A 21,462-nucleotide genomic window follows, 5' to 3' on the forward strand; every position below is an offset into this window, starting at 1 on the left:
TGCAAGGTTGGAATAAAATGACCTTCAATTAAAGCTCCTCACTTAAAGACATGGAAGCAAAAGCTCTCTCTGCAGGCACAGCTCCACTCCAGGGAATGCACCGCCCTGCTGGGGGGCTGCATTTTCCCTGGGCTCACTCAGGCTAGAGGGTCTGTCCAACTCACTACATTACCTGTAGAACTGACTTTAAGGGGCTGCTTTTTTTCATGAAGAGATATTTGGGCCTCTGCTGTTTCTTCCCTGATAGGTCCATGGGCTTGCAGGAGATCTAATAAAATGAGGTTGGCCCCTGGCACTAAGACGGAAACAAAGAGCCCACCCTGCTTGGGTCATGCGCCCCCCTGCAGCAAGGAGGGAAGCCCTGGCACATACTCACTTGTCCAGTCTTCTTCAAAGCAATGCAGGAAGTGGAATCCCACCATGATGAGGGCGTGCAAGGAAATGAGAGCTATGTACATCTGAAACAGGAAAGCAGTGCAGACGCCATTGTTGTGAGAACCTTCTGGCCGTGAAGGCTCCCGGGACGGGGTGCTCGGAACCTCCCATTCAGGAACACTTAGGCTGAGGGCTGAGCAGGAGGGGGGCCAGAGAGGCACCTGGTGATTTCTCCACTGGTCCCCCGCCCCCAGCCCTGGGTCTGAGGTGAGCGGCCATTCACTGGTAGCGTGTGGAACAAGAACAGAAACAAGCACGTGTCACCAGGTGTGACCTGGGCTGCCCTGGGGGCTCCAGGCTGGCTGCTGCTCCTCACTTGAAAGGTCAGGGCGCTGACTGCCATTGGCCCCTCCAGCCCTCAGGCTAGATACACTCCACCTACCTGCAGCTGAGGGAGGGTTGCCGCCTTCTTTAGCTACTTAGGTCGGACACCAGGCATAGAGGCCCAGAACACTGCCCTTGCTTATAGCTAATCAACTTGAGTCAATTTTCTAGATGCTCAAGTGAAGGGCACAGGAACGGGCACTTGTTCAACCAAGGAGAGCTCTGGCAGAAAGGCGGAGGTCTACGTGGCCAGGCACTATTCTGAACAGCAGCAAAGAACACTGTGAGTGCTGACAATTCGAAGGAACAGAGCTCTCCATTGCTTCACAGAGGGTGGGGCAGAATTCGGAAGCTGACTTACTGTAAACAGGACGAAGTACTTCTGGTTGTTCTCGCCAACACAGTTATTGACCCAGGGACAGTGGTGGTCCATCTTCCGAATGCACCGCTTACAAACACTGAAAGAGCCGCAAGGCAGATCTTTAGGGGGGTCCTCACGGAGGTGGGAGTGTCGAGGGGACTCAAAACCCATGCTCCTGCACCACTCCTGGCAAGTGGCCTCTAGGGCGCCACCCAATGTTTTGCTGCATGTGTGTTGCAAGGGGCTTGGAAGGCAGGGCCAGGGCCTCCAGGGTCACAATCATTCCAAACAAGGGGACAGTTATCCACCTCCAAGGCCCCTTATCTTGTTTCACATAAAAACAGGCTGGAACGACATGGCTGAGAAAGAGACTGCTCTCCTGAGGTAACAGTGGGCTGAAAATGTGGTTTACTGAGAGGACAGAAAGAAGCAGCACTTTCAAAAACCTGACAGGATGAGATGGGATACAGCTGCTCCTAATTTCCCCCCAAAGACCAAAAACCTGACCAGGGAACCTCCCAGGGTGCGGCTGACGAGAGAGAGTGCTAGAAGAGTTCAGAGTGGGGTCACGAGCAGTGCGTCACATGGCGGCAGGAAGTCCCCCTCTAAGGACCTTGCAGCTCTAAGATAATATCCACTTAGCCCAAAACAGCAGAAAAGTCATTTGAGCTTAAGTGTTGATCAGAAATCCCACTAATTTGCAAATTACTAACTTGTTACTGGGATAATTTTTGGACTGAGACTGTTTGAAGCTTTGTTATTTGATAGCAAATACCTTCCCCACCCCTTTTTGGACCATACAAGTAAGAATCTGAAACAAGAGCACAAGGCTAATGGGACCTCAAAAGCAACTACTCCCAAAGCTCAAGCTCAGGAAGACCAATTTGCCAATAGATGGGCTCATTAAAAATTGTTTCTTGGGGCTTCCCTGGTGGTACAGTGGTTGAGAGTCCGCCTGCCAATGCAGGGGACACGGGTTTGTGCCCCGGTCCGGGAAGATCCCACATGCCGCGGAGCGGCTGGGCCTGTGAGCCATGGCCGCTGAGCCTGTGCTCCGCAACGGGAGAGGCCACAACAGTGAGAGGCCCGCGTACCGCAAAAAAAAAAAAAAAAATTGTTTCATTCTCAGTTCATTAAAATAGGCTCCCTAACATTTATCTTGGGGGCAGTATTTGTTCAAAACAGTTTGAAATACTATAAATACAAGCTTGGAAATAATAGAATTATATATATTTTTGACAGTCCCTTAGTTTACACCAGCTTTTCTTTCTAGTAGTTTCCATAACCAACTTTATCTCAGGTTCTTACTAAGGTGGGCTATGGTGGGTGGACCCTGGGGGAAGGGTTGGCTCAGGGGCCTGCTGAAGAGAAGGCTGCCTCGTGCTCACAAACAGTGCTCGCTGAGCTCTGGCTGACCCACAGAGAGGGCAGGGATGGCGCAGAAGGAGCTGTTCTGGGCATGGAGGCGAGCTGTTCCCAGACTGCAGACCGGGAAGCACAGACCACTCTGAAGGAGGGCTCACCTGCACCCCAAGGGGGAGGCGTGGGCTTTTCTAAGCATGGTATGAGCTCTGGTGGCAAGGCAGACCTGGGTCCCCCCCTGCCCCCCACAGGACGTGAGTACCATTATAAGAGAAAGTGAGAACAGATGCTGGCTCAGACGAGTGGTGGGGTCATTCTGGTCTCCACCCTTGTTCTTCCCACAGCTTCAAGGGGTCATGATAACACAGGCATATGGGGAATGAGCACATTTCAGAGATGCTGAACCAGCTTCAGAAATCTCCTTGGGAGCCAGAAAGGCGGGGTAAGAAAAGGACGCATGAAAGGGGCATGGAGGGCAATAAAGAGAAAGCCAGGTACCAGCAACTCCATTACTTGATCAATCAATCTCTCTCTCTCTCTCTGTATGTTACCGATTTGAATGAATGAATGAAAGAACAGGTAACACTTGTTCCCAGTGTACAATCTTGAAAGTACAGACAAGTAGGCAGTAAAGCTCCCTGCATTCTGGGCCTCAGCCAACACATTCCCACCATGGAACCACCCCCGTAGCCCATGTCTTGTATGTCCTTCCTCAGCTCTGGGGTTTCTTAATCCCCTCCCTATCTGGGGAGCTCCTGAGGGTAACCACCTCCCTGCTCTGGACTCTTGAGCAGTTTTTCTTCCACTTGTACTTCTTTGTAAAAGGGGTTTCAGGTGGGTGCTCTGAGGCAGTGTTTGCTCAGCAGCAGAGAGGTGCCAAATGGCCTGACGTCCTCTGAAAGCTGTCTAAGAGATTAAGCAAATCTGTCCTTTGCTCTCTCCTCCCAGCCTCCCTGAAGAGGCCAGGTGTGAACCCTGGGAAGCTGGGTTTCACAATGGGCTAAGTTTCACTGGGCAGCCAAATTAGAACACTACTCATCCTTCTAGAAGTAGGCAGGAGTACAGCCCACTGAGAGCTGCAAAAGTTGTCCAGAGTGTTGGTCTCTGAGTTTCCTATTTGCAAAGACAGGAAATGCCAAGATGGCGCCTCTCCCTCCGGCTTACAGAGTTGTTCAGAAGCGGGCTCCTGGGGCAGGTGGTAGTGCACGTGGGTGGTGGAGGTCCATCCATGTATGTGGCTGGAGGCGCTGTTTAGAGGCTAACTGACCCACGGCTCACAGAACACCCAGCCTGAATGGCTCTGGGGCTGGGGCCTGGAGAGCACCAAGGGCAAGGCCTGGTCCCTCAGTGGGCCAAGTGAAGGGTGCTCCAGGCCCAGGGGGTGACTGCCCACACCTGCCTGGCTATTTCATCTCAGGCACCAGCCCTCAGGGGGAGGAAGAAAAAATGTGAGCCTTCCACAACCCCTGACACCCCACTGGGAATCAGGTACCTCAGAGTCAGTCTTCTTCCCAGTCCCCACAGCACAGTGGGCTCACTGGTGTCCCCTCCCCAGACACAGCAGGGCAGCTCAAGCACAGCAATCAGGGAAGGCTCCCAGAGGGCCCTTTCTCCACTCTTGCCTCCGGGCGAAATCCACCTTCCCTGGGGCTCCTGCCTGCACTCCTCTCTTGTACCAACTCCAGTGTCTCCTGTGCGAGACGCTGTGGACACAGACATGTCCTAAGCATTCAATGGCAGCTGCTAAAAAGACCAAATGTCCTCAGTGGAGGTATTTGGGGTGTTCCTACCTTCAGGGTTTCCCAGGCCCCTCCCGTTTTTTTTTGTTGGTTTGTTTTTTTAATTTATTTTTGGCTGTGCGCGCGCTTTCTCTAGTTGCGGCAAGTAGGGGCTATTCTTTGCTGCGGCGCGCGGGCTTCTCATTGCGGTGGCTTCTCTTGTTGCGGATCACGGACTCTAGGTGCGTGGGCTTCAGTAGTTGTGGCACGTGGGCTTCAGTAGTTGCGGCACGTGAGCCCTAGAGCATGCAGGCTTCAGTAGTTGTGGCACACAGGCTCAGTAGTTGTGGCTCGCAGGCTCTAGAGCACAGGGTCAGCAGTTGTGGCGCATGGGCTTAGCTGCTCCGCAGCATGTGGAATCTTCCCGGACCAGGGCTTGAACCCATGTCCCCTGCATTGGCAGGAGGATTCTTAAACACTGCACCACCAAGGAAGTCTGCCCCCCGGCCCCCACCTTTTTAAATCCTGGTTTTACAAGAGGGAGGATGCTTCTCTCCTTTTCCTCCAGGTTCCCTACCATTTTCAGTCCCCAGAGCACTTCCTTCGCAAGCTTGGAAGAGTCCAACAAGCTCACCGGATCGTGTGTATTCAGGTTCCCTGGGGCTCATGCTCCCTCTCCAGGGAGGTACAAGAGACCTTCCTTGGCACTCAGCCCCCAAGGAGCAGGTTGAGGTCCTCTTGCCCACCCTAAGTGATGGCCCTGTGACTCTCCCTACAGCGGCACCCACCAAACTGTATCACGGCAGACAAGTGCATCTGCCCTACCTGGGCAGGAGGCCCCTGGGTCAGGGCCATGTCCCATCCACCACTACAGTCCACAGCCAAGCCTGGGGCCCCGCTTAGCAAGGGCTGGAGGAGAGAAGGCTCTGACACTATAGATGGGGAACTGGGCTCCACCACCTCAGGCTGGGATGCCACAATAGATGAAGAGAAAAAATCATAGCAAGGAGGTACCAAGGGGACCATGCTCCCCATATAGGTTTTCATCTCACACCTCATTCACTATGATTAAAATTATAAGCAAAAAAGGCATCTATAACATCCTGACCCCAGCTCAGACAATGTGGGGTAAGGCAGTACCCAAACAGGGTAAGGCCAGTGGAAAGAACACATCTCTCAGATCACCACTTTGGGCTCTGGGCAAAGAAACTTAGCTTCTCCAAACCACCCTCTGTAGAACTAGCCCTGCTCTCTCAGGGTTAGAGATGATGTGTGTAAAATGCTTTAAAACCAATGCTAGTGCAATATAAATTTATCAGTAACTGATAAACAAGCTGGCAGGGGCCCTAAGCAGTCCCCAACTGTCTCATCTCAGTGTGTGTGTGTTTGTTGGGAGGTGGGGAGGGGTGTGAGGCTTTGCCAAGGTCAGAGGTCTCCACCGCCTGTGCAAGAAGAACCTAACACATAAGCCTAACACCTTGGCTGTCCCCGTTAGCATGACCCACCCACCCCAAGGATTTCCACAGGCTTCCATGATCCTCAACGCCAGGATGAAAGGAGCCTGCTTGGAAGGAAGACCCAGCCACGTATCACCAGGCTGGAAGGAACACCTACAGGTGCAAGATCAGGGAATATTTGTGGTACCCATCAGAGCTCAGGGAAAAGAGTTTTAAATTCCATGACACTACTGGGAGGACAGGAAGCAGAGAGCTGGGCACAGACACATGCCCCTTCACCTGAGCAGGAAGACTGACACCAACTTTCTCTAGCAGGGCAGCAGGCCCCTTGGCTCACCCAGTCACAAACCCAGCTCTGTTTGGTGTGCTGGGGATTCTGCTTATCCAAAACCATGGGTCCCCAGATGGCCTGGGCCACCACAAGCCACCACAAAGGAGCAGGTGTCAGCATACATTTCCTGACACAGGAACAGGCTATGCACAGGCATCCTCACTCAAGTTCATCTGAATCAGCAGCTCTTGTTTTGCTCAAGCTGATTTGTTTATTAGCACTCAAGAATACCTCCCTTGGATCATCCTGGGGAGAGAGGTGAGGAGGAGGGGGTGAGGAAAATGCCAGGCGGTGGAGGCTGCCAAGGGCTCAGGGACGAAAGAGAAAAGAACCACTGTGGTCACCCAAGTTCTTTCTATAAAGTTCACACTTCCCTGTTTCTGGTCCAGCCTATGTAAACCCAGCACATCCCCAACGCTCACACATTCCTCCATTAACAGATAGATATTCATACTTCATCCTCACAAGCTAAGGAGGAACAACCCATTTTACAAAGGAGAAAGCTGAGGCTCTGAGAGATGTGGTGCCTGGCCCACAGTCCCCAGTGTGGCAGGGACAGCGCTGCCTTTCCAATGCTGACCTCTCCAACTTCAAGGCAGGAGCCCGCTCCACCACACTGGAGGAATCACATCACCCAGGGGATGAGAAGAGCTGGGTTCCCGAGCCTCGGGGTGGTAGGAAAAGGCTAGACTGATGCCTCCATCTCAGGCACAAGAAGAAAGCATTGAATTAGTTTCTAATACAGATTTCAGAAACAAGATGACCCAGACACAGAAAACCCCACAGGAGATGGCAGTTCCCATGGTCCCTGCCCAAGCTCCTTGGCCCTCACCCTTGAGAAGTGGCAACTAGCTGGGGAGGTCTCCAGATCGCTCTCTCAGACAGACAGAAAAAGATACAGAAAAATATGCATATGGTTATATCAAGTTACACAAGTCATGCCAAACTAGAGTTCTAGTGGAAAGAGCCCCAGACTCGGAGCCAGACACACCAGGAACCAATCCTGTCTCTCGTAGTCACCGGCTGTGTGACCCTGGAGCAGCCACTTAACCGCCTTGAGCCTTAATTCCTCATCTAGGGAGGGTCATGCCTATGGCAGAGCTATCTCTGGGGGTGAGCATGGGGATGACGATGATGAGACGGGGTGGGCTGAGGTGCCTGAGACACAGCAGGTATTGGGAGCTGACCATGGCATCTGGATGTTCAGACCGACTGCCCTCCTCCAAAAGGTGGGCAGTGCGGCCCGCACAGAAAAGCCACCTTTCAGCCGCTCGCACCTCGCACAAAACCCAGATGCTTCCACAGCCTCAGGACGACGATACCTCCTGACATCAGGAGCCAGTTCATTCCTCCACAGCCCCTCTCCACCCCAAACACACGCTAGTGTGAAAAAGGGACTAAGTGACAGGTTCGTTATTTCTGTAATTTAGCATTTAAAGTTCTCGTCATGATAAAATGCAATATTTAGCTGGAGGTTTTCTTTTGTCAAGAAGACTCAAAACAACAAAGAAATCTGAAAACCAAAAGGGAAAAACCACCACAGATAAAACAGGGAAATGGCTTTTCTGGCTGAACTCTACAACTGTCAGACCTCTAGAAGTTCTGTTTTAAAGAAAAGTCTTTCTTTTCTTTCAAGGACAACCCCCTCATTTCCCTATAAAATTTAAGTGAAATTGCACCTGCCCCTTAAATGTGTCAGGGGCTAGACATTCACAGAATGATTTTCTAAAGCTTTGTCTCACGTGCCCTTAATAAAGTAATAAAGCTGTGCGGCAGGAAGAGCAGGACTCCTCTCCATTTCACAGATTTGGAGACAAGGGTGGAGACAAGCAAGGGCCTGGGCAGGGCCCCCTGGCAAGTGTGGCGAAGCCTAGTGTCCTGAGCCCGAACCAAACACCCTTTCCCACCCTTGCCCTCCTGTGCAGGTGGGGATGGAGAGTCAATGTGGTCACTCCATGCCCAGAGCAGGGCACGTTCAGAAGTCCTGTTGCTGATGGCACCCGTGGAGGGAGGGCGAGGGCGGGGGCGCAGGGGGTGAGGAGGGGAGCCCAGGCGGGGGCAGTGTACCTGCAGTGGTGGGCTCGGTCAGGCTTGATGCTGCAGCATTTGGGACACTTGTACACCACCTGCCCAGGCTTCAGCTGTAAACTCTCGATGAATTCTTTAGTGGCATTTCCTTTGGGCACCGCCCCCTGTAAGAAAGAGAGGTGTCAGGGTCAGGCTAGGGGTTCCCTCAGTTCTGACATTCCACAGAGGCGATGGTCATTTGAAAGCAGCAATTCCACACACGGGGACAGGATATTTTCATCCCAACGACATGTGGGTTCTGTTCAGAGTTATGCCAATACCAATAATAAGTTATTGACAAAGAATTTCCCCAAGGAAAAGTGAATGATTTTCTACACTGGACAGTTACGTTGTTCCCAATGATCCTCTATTTTCATTTTACTAACATGGTTTTCATTGAATGCATCCTTTCCTATGTAAATATTACAGGGAGGATTTGACTCATCAACTACAATTTTGATTTACGTTAGATTTCCCAGGGACAGTTTCGGTCTTTGTGAATTTTCATTGGTGAGCAGCACATCTAATAGTCCAGTTTTCCCAGGTCATAATTCACAGCTCTGAATGTTATTGGGTTCTGTTTAAACTGGAATCAAGTTTTATTTTATTTTATTTTTTATCAGTACTATTGTTATGGATTGGTAATCTGTGTTTAGTTCTTATGAATCCACAAGCAACTGTAAGCCACTGCCCTAAGATATTCAAGTGCTCTCCACACCAAGATGCTGAAAACCAGATGTGACTCAGGATAATGATCACCTCTATGGTGGTGAGGAGGCTGGGAGTGGAATGAAGTGGGGGTGGGGCATATAAAGAGGCTAACCTGTCTTTGTAACTATTTTTTTTAATTTACAAAGCTGGGAGGCGAACACATGAGTGGTCGTCATATTATCCTTTACACCCTTTCAACTGTCTTAAGTATTTCATTAAAATTTTTTCTGAAAGTTCAAAAGAGAAGTGGAAAAAAAATACAGCCTGCAAAATACAGTCAGATGCCAGAAGAACCTATCAAAGACCTTTTAAAAGCAAACAAACTTCGGTAGGCAAGGACTACCTGGTACATACAATGCCATTTATGCTATAGTTCTTGACATCAAACAGCCATAAAAGTACACAGCTATTGACATGGGAAACGTCTATGATAGACTGTTAAAGGGAAAAGTAGATTCCCAAACAGTATGTAGACTACAAACCCATTTTGATAAAGATTACACACACACACACACACACACACACACAGACACACACACACACACACACGTACATGCCAAAGTATTAATGGTTATCTGATGTAGTAAAATCACAGGTAATTTTTAATTTATTAACTATATTTCTTAAATGTTCTAATATGAACATGTGACTTTTGCAAAAAGGAAAAAACGCATTTAAAAAAACAAGCAAAAAAATATACTCAGGAAGGAGCTATGCAAAGTAGGAGTAAGACCAACTTTCCTGAATTTTGTAACCAAAGTGCTGTGACTTGTCTCACCTTGAGACATCTGAGGGTCCCCCCTTAAGGCCAGTGAAGGGTCAGGGTCTGGAAGTCTTCACAAAGGTAAGAGAGGGCCCAGATCGCCTAGACGAGTGGATTTTTAAAAGGGGCTTGGGAAGGGCGCTGGCCCAGGCAGAGGGGGAGGTTGCAGAAAAGTCCAGAGGGTCATACTTTAAATTCTCTTTAATGTAAAAAAGTAATTGAGTTTGGGTAACTGTGTGACCTTTTGTGGATCCTGAAGCCAACAGACCGCATCTGGAAGTCACTATTGTCATGTGTACAAGAGAAATGCACTAAGGAACAGCATTTCCCCAAGGTGATGAAGCAATAGGGCTGTTTTCCTAAATGAAGGTCGTTTTTGGTTTTTTTCAGGTCCAGTTTTTAAGGTCACCACCACCACAATTTGCTGTAAATGTCAGGAGACCCTCCCCATAAAGGGCTACGAGAGCTTTACAGAACCAACGGCAATCGGAGCTCTCATTTGGTCTCCTCATTACTGCCTGTTATTCCAGACCACAGTCAGAGACATTCAACAGCGCAACCTTTCTAAAAGTCCCTCCTCCATGTGACTCCATTTGCACAAATCTCCTGGAAGGCTCATTCCCATCCAGGCAAGACCCCACCTGCCCAGTGAGCCCATCTCGCAGAGCTAGAGACCCACTGGGCCAGCCCCTGAGACTGAGTCCTCCTCCCTCCCTCACTTCCTCCCTCCCTTTCTCTCTCTTTCTTTCTTTCTTTAAAAGAATAGGCTCTTCTGGGCTCATCTCCACAGATTTCAGAACTTACTAGTTCATGGTAAGGGATTTTGTTCTGTATAACTCTTGATAGACGGCTGGGAGTTGGAAGGCCTGTTGAGACATTTTTGCCACTGCTGTCACGTGTGCACTAAGAAACACCCACTACCTCCACCCCTACCCCTGTTCCTATATCTCACAGGGATGGCTTGAAGCTTTCACATTACTGCACCCCGGGAGAACAAAACATACTGATTTCTTCCTCATTTCCAAAGTAATATTTGTTCATGATTTTTAAAAATGTATAGAGAAGAGAAAATTAAAAGGGAAGAATGCACCCTCTGATTCGATCATCCAAAGATTAGTACTATTAACATTCTGGAGTATAGTTTTCCAGTCTTTTCTCCTTGTAGGCTAAAAACACTTAAAACAATCTATACATCCATAAAAATGCTCATATGCTTCTAAAACATATATTTGGTCCCGCAGTGGAATCCATTTGAATCTGGGGGCAGGAGGCGTGACATAGCTCCATCAACCATTCCCCTCAGTGGCTAGCCCAAACTTCCAGTACCTTCCTCGACCTCTGCCCAGTACCTTTTCTACGTCAGAGGAAACGGAGGCTGCCAGGGTAACCCCATCCTTACTCCTCCTCTCCCTCCTCCCATCCCTGGACTCACGGGGACCCACTGTCTGGAGGACGAGGGGCCCTCAGGGGCTCATACTTCTACCTCAGAGCTTTCCCTTCAGGCTCTTAGCAGACTCCATGCTCTCCTTCCTTCACAGCTAAGTTTCTCCAAGTTGTGTACACTTGCTGTCTCTGCTCACCTCTCACTCTTTTTTTTTTTTTTTTTTTGCGGTACACGGGCCTCTCACTGTTGTGGCCTCTCCCGTTGCGGAGCACAGGCTCCAGACGCGCAGGCTCAGCGGCCATGGCTCACGGGCCCAGCCGCTCCGCGACATGTGGGATCCTCCCGGACCGGGGCACGAACCCGTGTCCCCTGCATCAGCAGGCGGACTCCCAACCACTGCGCCACCAGGGAAGCCCTCACTGACTCTAGTTCCAGTTCTCTGGCACCTGTTGCCTCCATACCACAGAACTGCTCCCACTAGGTCAACAAGCAACTCCCTGTGGCCAAATCCAAAGGTCAGTTCCCAGCCCTCATCTTTCTTGGGTCTCCTCCTGCCCACCAGTCCCTCCTCCTGTCACTCTCTTGTGACGGCTCCATGCCCTCTTGGTCTCCACCTGCCTCTAGGGCTATGCCTTTCTCACTCTCCTGCCCATCCTGGACATGGGTGATCCTTGGGGCTGCACCACTAGCCCTCTTCCTTGTTCATCCTGCATTCCCCAGACAATCTTCTTCTATCACCAGCTCCAGCTCAGACCTCTTTTGGGGATGAAGATGTTTCTACCTGGTTGTTCAAAAGACATTAAAACAAAATAAAACAAACCCCCAAAATTCAACTTCGTAGAACTGAACCCATTACTTTCTCCACAAACTGTACTTCCTATTCTCCCCTCCCTGGCCCATGAGACATCATCTACCCGGTCACCTGGGGTAGAAACCCAGTAGTCATCTCCAGCTCTTCTAACCCTCTGCCCCACACTCCCACCCACTCCACCAACTTAATATGGCCCCAAATGATGCCTTGAATCCAATGTTCTCCCCTCCATGCCACTCTCACAGCCTTAGTTGAACCTCATCATCGTGTGCCCCAGACACTAGAGTCCCCCAGGTCTTCCTGCCTCCAGTCTCTTCCTGTATCCTGCAGCCTCACCTCTATCCTTTCTCCCCACTATTTTCCAGAGTAAACTTTTTAAAATGTGCATCTGATCATGTTATTCCCCTTGCCTAAAAGCCTTCCCCGGCTCCCTAGAGCCTTCACATGGTACAGAGTCCAAGCTCCTGGGCAGGGCTCAGACAAGGCCACCAAGATCCAGCCCTGAACCACCCTTCCAGTGTCACCTCCCTCCCCTGACAGTCCCACCCTGTGGACTACCTGGAGTTTCCCAGAGGCTCTGTGCTCTCCAAGTCTTCCTCTTGTGCCCTTAGGGACCCATATTAGCACCTCCCCTCCAGCCTGTCAGGCACATCCTTGCCTCCTGCACCTACAACAAACCCACTCAGGGACCACATCCTCTGCCTTCTTTCTAATGGTCCCAGGCTACACCCAAGACAGAACCCATCACTTGGCCTTTGTGCTACCATAGCTTGTATTTGTCTTATAACACCTATCATTTAAGTATACGCTGATCTCTCCTACATGACTGTAAATTCCTGGTGGACAATGTCTTTAATTTGTAGCCCAATGAATTGCCCAGGGCCCGGCATGGAACAAGTCTTCAATAAATCCAAGCTGAATAACAGTGATGATACAGCAGACATTTATTGATTGCTTATATGCCAGGCACAGTTCCAAGGGCTTTACTGTACTTTGTCAATTAATTCTGACAATAAACCTATGAGGCAGAGACTATGATATTCCTCATATTATAGATGAGGCGACTAAAGCAGAGAAGTTAAGCAACTTCCCAAGATCACATGACTAACAGGTGGCGGTGGCAGGATTCAGACCCAAGTCTAGAATCTATGCCTCTATCAGAAGACAACTTACATATTTTATTATTTTTTAATTTTTTTATCTTTTTGGGTGCGTTGGGTCTTTGTTGCTGCATGCGGGCTTTCTCTAGTTGTCACGAGCAGGGACTACTCTTCATTGCAGTGCGCTGGCTTCTCATTGCAGTGGCTTCTCTTGTGGAGCATGGGCTCTAGAAGCACTCTAGAGCCCTACTGAAGCAGGCTTCAGTAGTAGGTGCGCAGGCTTCAGTAGTTGTGGCACGTGGGCTCAGTAGTTGTGGCTTGCAGGCTCTAGAGCACAGGCTCAATAGTTGTGGCACACAGGCTTAGTTGCTCCACGGCATGTGGGATATTCCCCAACCAGGGATCAATCCCATGTCCCCTGCATTGACGGATTCTTAACCACTGCGCCACGAGGGAAGCCCCCAACTTACGTTTCTATTCTATTAAGTGATTGAAGAGGGTTTTCTTTTTAATTGCCTTCATGCCATAATATCATTCTCCTGTGAAGTACTGTATAACTACACAAACATTAAGACTGAAATAGGCCCAAGATAACAAGGCCTGTTTCAATTAGTATCCAGGATAGTATGATGATGTAAAAAGGACACACTTGGAAATGGGTGGAGACAGGTTCCAAAGAAGCACCAATGATTCCGTTTATTTCAAGCAACAAGTATGAAAACTTGCTTAAACTGTTTCAGGGGCCATGGGATCATGGCATGAGCACACCTGCTGGTCTAGTCAGAAACTCTCCCTCTAATAGCTCTGCCAGGAACAGGTGACCAGCCCCAGGCCTGTGTCAAAAGGCCACCTGTCTCCTCCACAGAAAGGTAGGAGGTAGGTAACCCCCAAATTGGTCACCTTCTTCTCTCTGGAGCTAGAAAGATTTTCCGGTCAGTGTTTATGGATTACTCAGTGGCAGGTATGAGAAACTGCCTGGCACTAGGCAGAGTGCAGCACCCTCCTCAAATGAACCCTGAGGCAAGTCCCTGACCTGATCCAGGGAATGTGTCAACACCTTTGGGCAAAGTGTGCGAGGCCCTTCTCTGGCTGCACGCAGCACCCACGCACATTACACGGCACACTGCAGGACGAGCCGGTGCTATTCATCCTATGCTCCCACGGACCTGACATCATTCTGCCACCGTACTTGCCCGAGTAAATACTCACTGATTCTGTACACAGTTGTGCTCAATAAGGTCACCGAGAGAGAGACTCCAGAAGGGATTACCAACTGCATGTTGAAGTGAGTCCTGTTATTCCGGTTTGGGCAGCTGAAACTCCAATCACTGGCCTGCAGTGGTCTCAGATAGTCATGTGAGGTCTGTTTATAGCAAGGTGTTCACAGGGTGGGATTCAAAGGCAGGGAGGGACACTGGCAGGCAGACAGATGAATTTTCTTTCCCTTAACAATGTGGTTAAATTGAATTCATTTACATTCCTCTTGTTCTCAAATCTCAGATTTGAGATAATTTACAATGAGGTTAATAAACGATTAGGTCCAAAGAAAGCAGGGGCAAAAAAAAAAAGCTGATCATAGGGTTGACACAACTGCTGTGATTGTGTAGTGCTTGGCTTTGGGCTTTCAGCAGCCAGGACAAAAAGAAACACGCTCTCAGCTTCAAGCACCTTCTGGGAGACAGGTGTTGTCCCAGATCTAAATTTTAAATGGAATCCTTCAGGATTCCTGAGGGGGTTCCTAGGATGAGGAGTTAAAATGTATTTATAACTGGAAAAGGTCAGGTGGTGAATTGGGATGGGGCGGGGAGACAGAGCAGGTACCAAGGTCAGAAAGAGTCCCTGAGCCCAGGTTGCCTTCAGGAGGCTGCCTCCTCCAGGCAAGCGGAGCCACTCTCGACCTCGCACCGTCTCAAGTGTTTCAGGAACACAGAAAGCTCCTTTGAAGACATTACACAACCTCAGAGCAGGCAAGGAGAGGGCAGCCTGAAATCAAACACCGGTCTGACTCACGCGCCCGCCCACACCATGCCACCTCCAGGCCAGCACACCTGCCAAGTGAGGTACGGCCCCTCTGTCCACCTGCCCCCTTCCCTCTTCTTACAGGCCTGTCTATCCCTTTCACCCCATTTCTCAAATGGGAGTTCCACCTCCAAGTCATTTCTTTCTCCCCTTTTCTGCTCAAGCTCTTCGTGGACCCACTTACTACTATGTTGGAGTAAATGACTGCTAAATGGTCCAGAAAGCTGTAGTGGTTGCAACTCTTCTGATGTTACATTTGGAATAAGAATTTCAAAGCTGAAAGGGCTACCAGTAACTGTCTGGGGGAGACTGCAGGAGTTTTTTGTTTGTTTTTTGTTTTTGTTTTACTAGTAATATTAACAAACCAAAATGATATACAATGCATACATTGTTATACATTGCTTATAACCTCCGGATATAAACTTTTCTGAAAAATTATACACAACATGAATTCTTGAGATACAAAACATTACAATCCTATTAGGGAACTCCTTAGAATCCTGCAGTGATGCCTTTTTAAAAACAGACTCTGCCTGCAGTGTTAATAAGGAACCCCTAATTGACTTGCTTTCAGTGTGAGATCTGGGCTCCCCAACTCCGTCCCTTGGAAGCCCGGGGTGTCCCAGGGGTTCCTTCCTCTGCAGCCCCACCTCTCTCTGTTTTGTGTACTGGGTTTTGCATAAGATGTCACATGTTGGGAGTGGGGAGAGGCAGGTGGCAGCATGAAGAGCCGGAGATGGGGCAGGTCTGCAGGGCATGCTTTGAGTTGCTCCCCTTACTAATGGTAGATATTTGACAGACGCTTTATTTTTTTGCCCCATTTTCTTTCAGGCCAACAGCAAAACACACCTATGAGAAGCTGAATGGTGTTTGGGATATAGTCTGTGGCTCTCATTTGGGATTGGAAGCCGAGCAACATACAGTGAGAATCACTCTCTCCTGCATCTGACTGCAAGGGGCCAGACTGAGGAAGACCCTGGAGAGGGCACAACGTGGAGGTCAAAGAACACACGTGTGTGAGGGTAGCAGGAAGGCCAGGGCAGAAGCCTCTTCTCCCTCCCACCCGACATCCAGTTCCCTGATTCACATGCCTTCTAGAAACCAGTAAACTCCACACTCTACTCTCTGATCCCAACTCCCCACCAGCCCCAGACCTGGCTGTCCACTGCCCAGCTAGCAATCCTGCTTACATGTAACAGAGACACAGTTTGGCCAGAATAGAAGTCTTGATTTCTCCTCCAAAATCTGTTCTCCCCAGACTCTCCCATTCAATAAAGGGGACCAGCAAATCTCCCAGCTACTCCAGCCAAGACTCTGGAAGGCACACTCTCTGATCCCTCTCCCCTTTTGTCACTCTTCTGAATGGCGGTTCTCAGACCTGGATGAATATGAGGGATACCTGGGAGCTTTAAAGCACCCCAATCCCAGGGCCCCATCCCAGACCAATTAGAGTAGAATCTCTGGGGATGGGGCCCAAGGCATCAGTACTTTTCGAAAGCTCCTCAAGGGATTCTAATATGCAGCCAGGCCTGAGCGTTAGGGGCTTAAAATACATTCCAAATCCAAAAGTTTCTCTCCCCCAGCCTCACCGCTCCCACCTTGGTCTGAGCTGCCACCACGTCTTGCGTGGCCCACTGCGATAACTCTCATCTTCCTGCTTCTACTTGCCCCACCTCAGAACCCTATCGCAAGCACAAGGCAGTGTCTTCTCAAAAATCAGGTCACATCATGCCTCTCTGATGGCTTCTCACTGTACAATAGAGACCAAGGTTCTCACGAGGCCCACAGGTCCTGCCCGGCCTGGCTTCTGCAGCCCTCCCCACCGCTTCCAGCCCCTCTCGCCTCCGCTCACCATGCTCCGGTCACCCTGGTCTGAGTCCTGTTTCTCAAACACGCCAAGCACACTCCTATCTCTGGGCCTTTGTACCTCTCCTCTGCCTGCAAGGCACTGCCCTCTGACCTTCACCTGCCTGACCTACCCCTTCATGTTATTTAGGCCTCAGCTCAAGTGGCATCGCCTCAGGGGTCCTTCTCAGATCACCTTCATTTAAATAGTCCTCCTGGGACTTCCCTGGTGGTGCAGTGGTTAAGAATCCGCCTGCCAATGCAGGGGACACAGGTTCGAGCCCTGGCTCGGGAAGACTCCACATGCCACAGAGCAACTAAGCCCGTGAGCCACGACTACCGAAGCCCATACACCTAGAGCCCGCGAGCCACAACTGCTGAAGCCCATGTGCCACAACTACTGACGCCTGCTCACCTAGAGCCCATGCTCCGCAACAAGAGAAGCCACCACAATGAGAAGCTGGCGCACCGCAACAAAGAGTAGCCCCCGCTCGCCGCAACTAGAGAAAGCCTGCACGCAGCAACGAAGACCCAATGCAGCCAAAAATTAATTAATTAATTAATTAAAACCAAACCAAACCACTATGAGCTTTCAGGAGTTCCCTGGTGGCCTAGTGATTAGGATTCTGGAAAAATAAAATAAAATAAAATAAAATAAAAAATAAGTAAGTAAGTAAATAAATAAATAGTCCTCCTTCGCCCCAGAAAAGTCACTACCACAGCCCCTGGATCACACGGTTTTGCTGTCTTTAAAGCCCTTTTCGACTTCTGAAATTACCTTGTTCCATCACGTCTTTACTGCCTGACGCCCTACGCTAGGATGTGGGCAGCAGTAGGGCAGGGATTGTGGTCTGTCTTGCTCACAGCTGTATCCATTGCTCAGAAGGACCCTCTCACATAGTAGGTACTCAATAAACATGGCATCCATTTTGTCCCACTCCTGAGTGCCCCCGGGGCTCCTCCTCACTGCTGCCACGGTGATCTTTGTAAAATGACAATCTGATCTCATCACTCTTTTAAAATCCTCAGGGGCTCTCGCTGGCCCCATTTTCCAACTCCTACCCCACTTCTTTGGCACTCTGGCCACATCACCAAACCAAACCCATTCTCCTAAGTTCCTACCACTCCAAACAACCACACTCCTGCATTCCTGTGTCTCTGTGTATGCTGCTCCCTCTGCCTGGAATGCTGTCAGTGTCTTCCTGCCCTATCACCCTCCACCTTCCCTGCCCATGTACATTGTTCTGACAAGAACTGGCCTGGGCATCACCTCCTCCAGGCAGCCACCCCTGCCTAGACTGGTTAATTTTTGTTCTTCCAGAGCAACTTGTGCTTCCTTCTGCCACAGCCTTCATCACACGGGGTTAACCTCACCTGTCGTCTCCTCTAGACAGAGGGCACCTTGAGAGAAGGAAGAGTGCCTGGGGCTCAGCAGACACTAAATTATAAGCTGAGACAAATAATGTCTTTTACTCTTGTATCCCCAATAGCAAGGGCACCATAAAAATTTCTGAATGAACCCTTAATTTGTTTCCATTATGATCAAATTGATGCTGCTGAGGAAAACTGTTTATGCCCTGTGTTTCAGGGCACTTATAACCATGTACTTCATTTCCTTCAGGTGACAGCTGTTCAACAATCCTACGAGCAGCTCTAACACTGGGCCAGCAGGCCCCTGCCTGCCAGTGTGTGCGATCTCTCCAGGCACGTGCATGAGAAGAGGCGCCATATGGGCCGGTCACTGGCTCGTGATTGAGCCGGGAAAGTGGCTTTCCCTAGGGATGGATTAACAATCCACCACCTGAACCAGCAGGAAATGGAGCCCTCTGAGAAGGGAACTAGCTCAGGACCCAGCATTTTTACTGTGCTTTCCCCAGGACTCACAGAAACGAAATCTGTGTGGCCAGTGCACTGCCACTTGCAGTGCTTTCCCTTTCTTAATTTAAACACACTTGTCCCACGTACTGAAACAATTAAGCCATAGGAAGTCTTTATCAAATAACGCTCTCTCTCACTTTTCCCATACAAGATAATGAGCAGGAACGGAGACTTTAATACTCAACAGCCACTTGCACAGCTTGGTATATTTAGCTAAGTCATTGGGCAGAAAACCACAGCTTTACCCACAGATACTCAACCAAGAGGCACTTGCTAGGGCCTGAAACAGGCTTATGCAGCTTTTCAGGGAAAGATGAGCCTCGCCCAAACAAGGTAAAGGCCACTGTTGTGCAGGTTCCTGGAACTGGATAGGGCTTTAATTTCAGCTTCACCTGGCTCCAGTCCTATCTTCACTGGGAGGCCCCATCCTGATCCAACCCCCAGCATGCCTTCCACTCGGATCATCTGGCCCCAGCCTCGTGGTTTTCTCACTGTGCCTTTCTAACTAGAGGCTAAGCCTCCTCGAGATCAAACTCCTCCCATGGTAGGCTCAATTAATGCAGACACCTACATACAGAAAGCATCATTCAACCAAGACAGTCTGTGGTACAGATGGGGTCCCCTCGGTGGGGCCTGAGTCCACTTTCCCACCCCAGCCCTGGCCCTCCTATTCTCCACATTCCCAAGGTCAGGGGGCACATGCAGGCGGCGGCCATGCCAGGGCCAGAGGAGGAGAGTGTGGGCTGGTCAAAACAAGCCCAGACATACTCACGGGGTCCGTCAACATGGCCCGGCAGTGGGAAGCCAGGGCCAAGAAGGCCAGCAGGTTGAACATAATTCCATTGATGATGCTGTACACGTAGTCTCGGGATGGAATCAGCATGACAAAGAGGACCACAAACTCCGCATAGAGGACCAGAAACCAGGTGACAACGGCACAGGCGATGCCACAGCCATCACGGATAAACCACATGGTTCCCACAGGACTGGGGTGGGGAGGTGGGACGCACTTCTCTGGCTGGAGGTATTCTGGCTTCCGCTCAATGTCTCGGAAGTGGTGGGCGGGGATAAGCATCATAAGCTATTCTGTCCATACTGGCATCTGGAAGAGAGAAGAAAGAACCCAGAAATTTGGTGTGGTCTTGTCATCAAGGAGACTTGACAAAATTACCTTTCCAAAGCGAGCCATGAGTATCTATGTGCAAACTTCTTGCAGAAAAGCTGCCTAACCTTCTGTTCATTTCCAATGTGAGTTCTTGTCCCTACTTCTGAAAGCTAAAACAGGGCCACCTTGCCCAAAGCCTTCACGTGACAGATAAAGAAAGGGGAGCCTTCAAAGGGCAAATGCCTCGCCTCAGGTCAGCCGGAGCAGCAGCAGCACACACAGCATACCAGCTGGGAGGCGGACTAACAGATATGTTCAAATTTTGACCTAAAAGACAAAGGGGTGGGAGGGGGAGCACCAGGCCCTCTGGGAAAACTCTCTTCATCAGTAACACTGCTGCCTCTACACTGTGGACAAACCCAGAGACTCGTGTTGAGGCTGGATTGAGTAGGAGGAAAGTAGTGGTAACCTAGGACTAGGGTTTAGCTGCAACCATGAAGACCTTCTAACTTAGTGCACTGCATTAGCCAATAATAAAGGCAAAACACTCACTAGGATGGGGAATGTTCTTGAAACAAGGTAGGGTTTTTAGCCCTATGGCCAAAATGGTTTATTTTCCAGGAATGAGTTCTGCTCTACTCATGGTGATAGGGCAAAGCGTAGGAATGTTGGACAATGAGTCCAGAGATGTTTCCGCACCACCTGCTTGTGGGGCTTTGTGAGTTCTGGTCTCCTGACCTAGGAAAACACCCACATTCCAGCCCCAGCCCCCTCCTCACAGTTGGTGTGAGGGTCGAGGGAGTTGGAGGTGCCTGTTACTCATGCTGTCGACTGCAAGACCCTGCACACATCACAGGCGGTGTGCACGTCTTCTCTCTAGGAAAGACGTCAGTTACTTCAGAAGCAAGTGCTGAGCAACGCGGCCTTTCTTCCTCACAGCTGCAGCTGAGTCTCTGGAGAGAGCAATGAAATCACTAAGACGCGATAACTGAAGTCTCTCTGTCCACGGCACATGCTGCAAGACATGTCAGTCTAGATTCCCCTGCTCCAGTTCTTTATCTTAAACTCTGGGGCCTGTCGTTTCACCAACCAGGTTTCTCAGAAACCGCGATGGCTCCCGTTCTCTCTCAGATGTAGGGGCCATGGGAAAACCACCCGGAGCACAGTCTATGATGCAGGCAAGCAACATCTCAGTCTTTTGAGAACTCAAATCACTTCACAGCAGAGGAAATCGCTCGAAAGCAGCACTGGCTGTGTGCTTTTCTGAAGACTGCAGCTCTGAAGGGGAAGGGCAAGCTTTCAATGGTTGTACTGGGTTATCCTTACCCTTTGCCCAATTTTCCTCCTTCCTCCACTGCCCTCACCCCCAACGAAGAAAAAGGATCTGAAGTGACTACAGTAGCATCATGAAAAGTAAGGATGTGTCCAGGAAGCTGAGAGGGCAGATCAGTAACTACTACTCAAATGACAGACATTCTGGAATCAAAACTTGCACTGACTAATAATGAAAGAATAAGGCCAAGGCCTCCCCTCCCATGGTGGCAGAGAATTAATGGCTGAAAGGCAGTTAAATGTGTACTGTGTGCTTGTCCAAAGGAACACTGACTCAACAAATACTCAGAGTGACTATCACATTCAACCAGAATTTTCCAATAGAGCAACCTTGTACTCTTCACAAGACAGTGGCAATTACTGTTGCCAGGGACAACCTAGAGGCATTAAAAGATGCAGGGATACCTTCTGAAGCACCAAAGAGAAGGACAGCAGGAGACTGAAAACTGGGGACATCTG

At 49.8% G+C, this 21,462-nt stretch overlaps 1 protein-coding gene across 7 annotated transcripts in view; it reads right to left on the reverse strand.

Moving 5' to 3' along the window:
• Positions 1-21,462, reverse strand: part of ZDHHC3 (zDHHC palmitoyltransferase 3) — a 56,164-nt gene that overhangs the window by 20,639 nt on the left and 14,063 nt on the right. For 6 of the 7 annotated variants that reach the window (XM_027096915.1, XM_027096917.1, XM_027096914.1 and 3 more), the window contains 4 exons: positions 19,339-19,668; positions 8,056-8,180; positions 1,121-1,217; positions 377-458 (listed from right to left, as the gene is read on the reverse strand). In XM_027096915.1, coding sequence (XP_026952716.1) covers positions 377-458; positions 1,121-1,217; positions 8,056-8,180; positions 19,339-19,644 — 610 coding nt within the window. In that variant the 5' untranslated portion in view covers positions 19,645-19,668. Of the gene's footprint in view, positions 1-172; positions 257-376; positions 459-1,120; positions 1,218-8,055; positions 8,181-19,338; positions 19,669-21,462 lie in introns of all 7 variants that reach the window. The other variant, XM_027096921.1, reaches the window with a different exon arrangement.

This window comes from Aethalodelphis obliquidens, unplaced genomic scaffold, assembly GCF_003676395.1.
Source record: "Aethalodelphis obliquidens isolate GAN/ISIS:26980383/991018 unplaced genomic scaffold, ASM367639v1 scaffold111, whole genome shotgun sequence".
Lineage (NCBI taxonomy): Eukaryota > Metazoa > Chordata > Mammalia > Artiodactyla > Delphinidae > Aethalodelphis > Aethalodelphis obliquidens.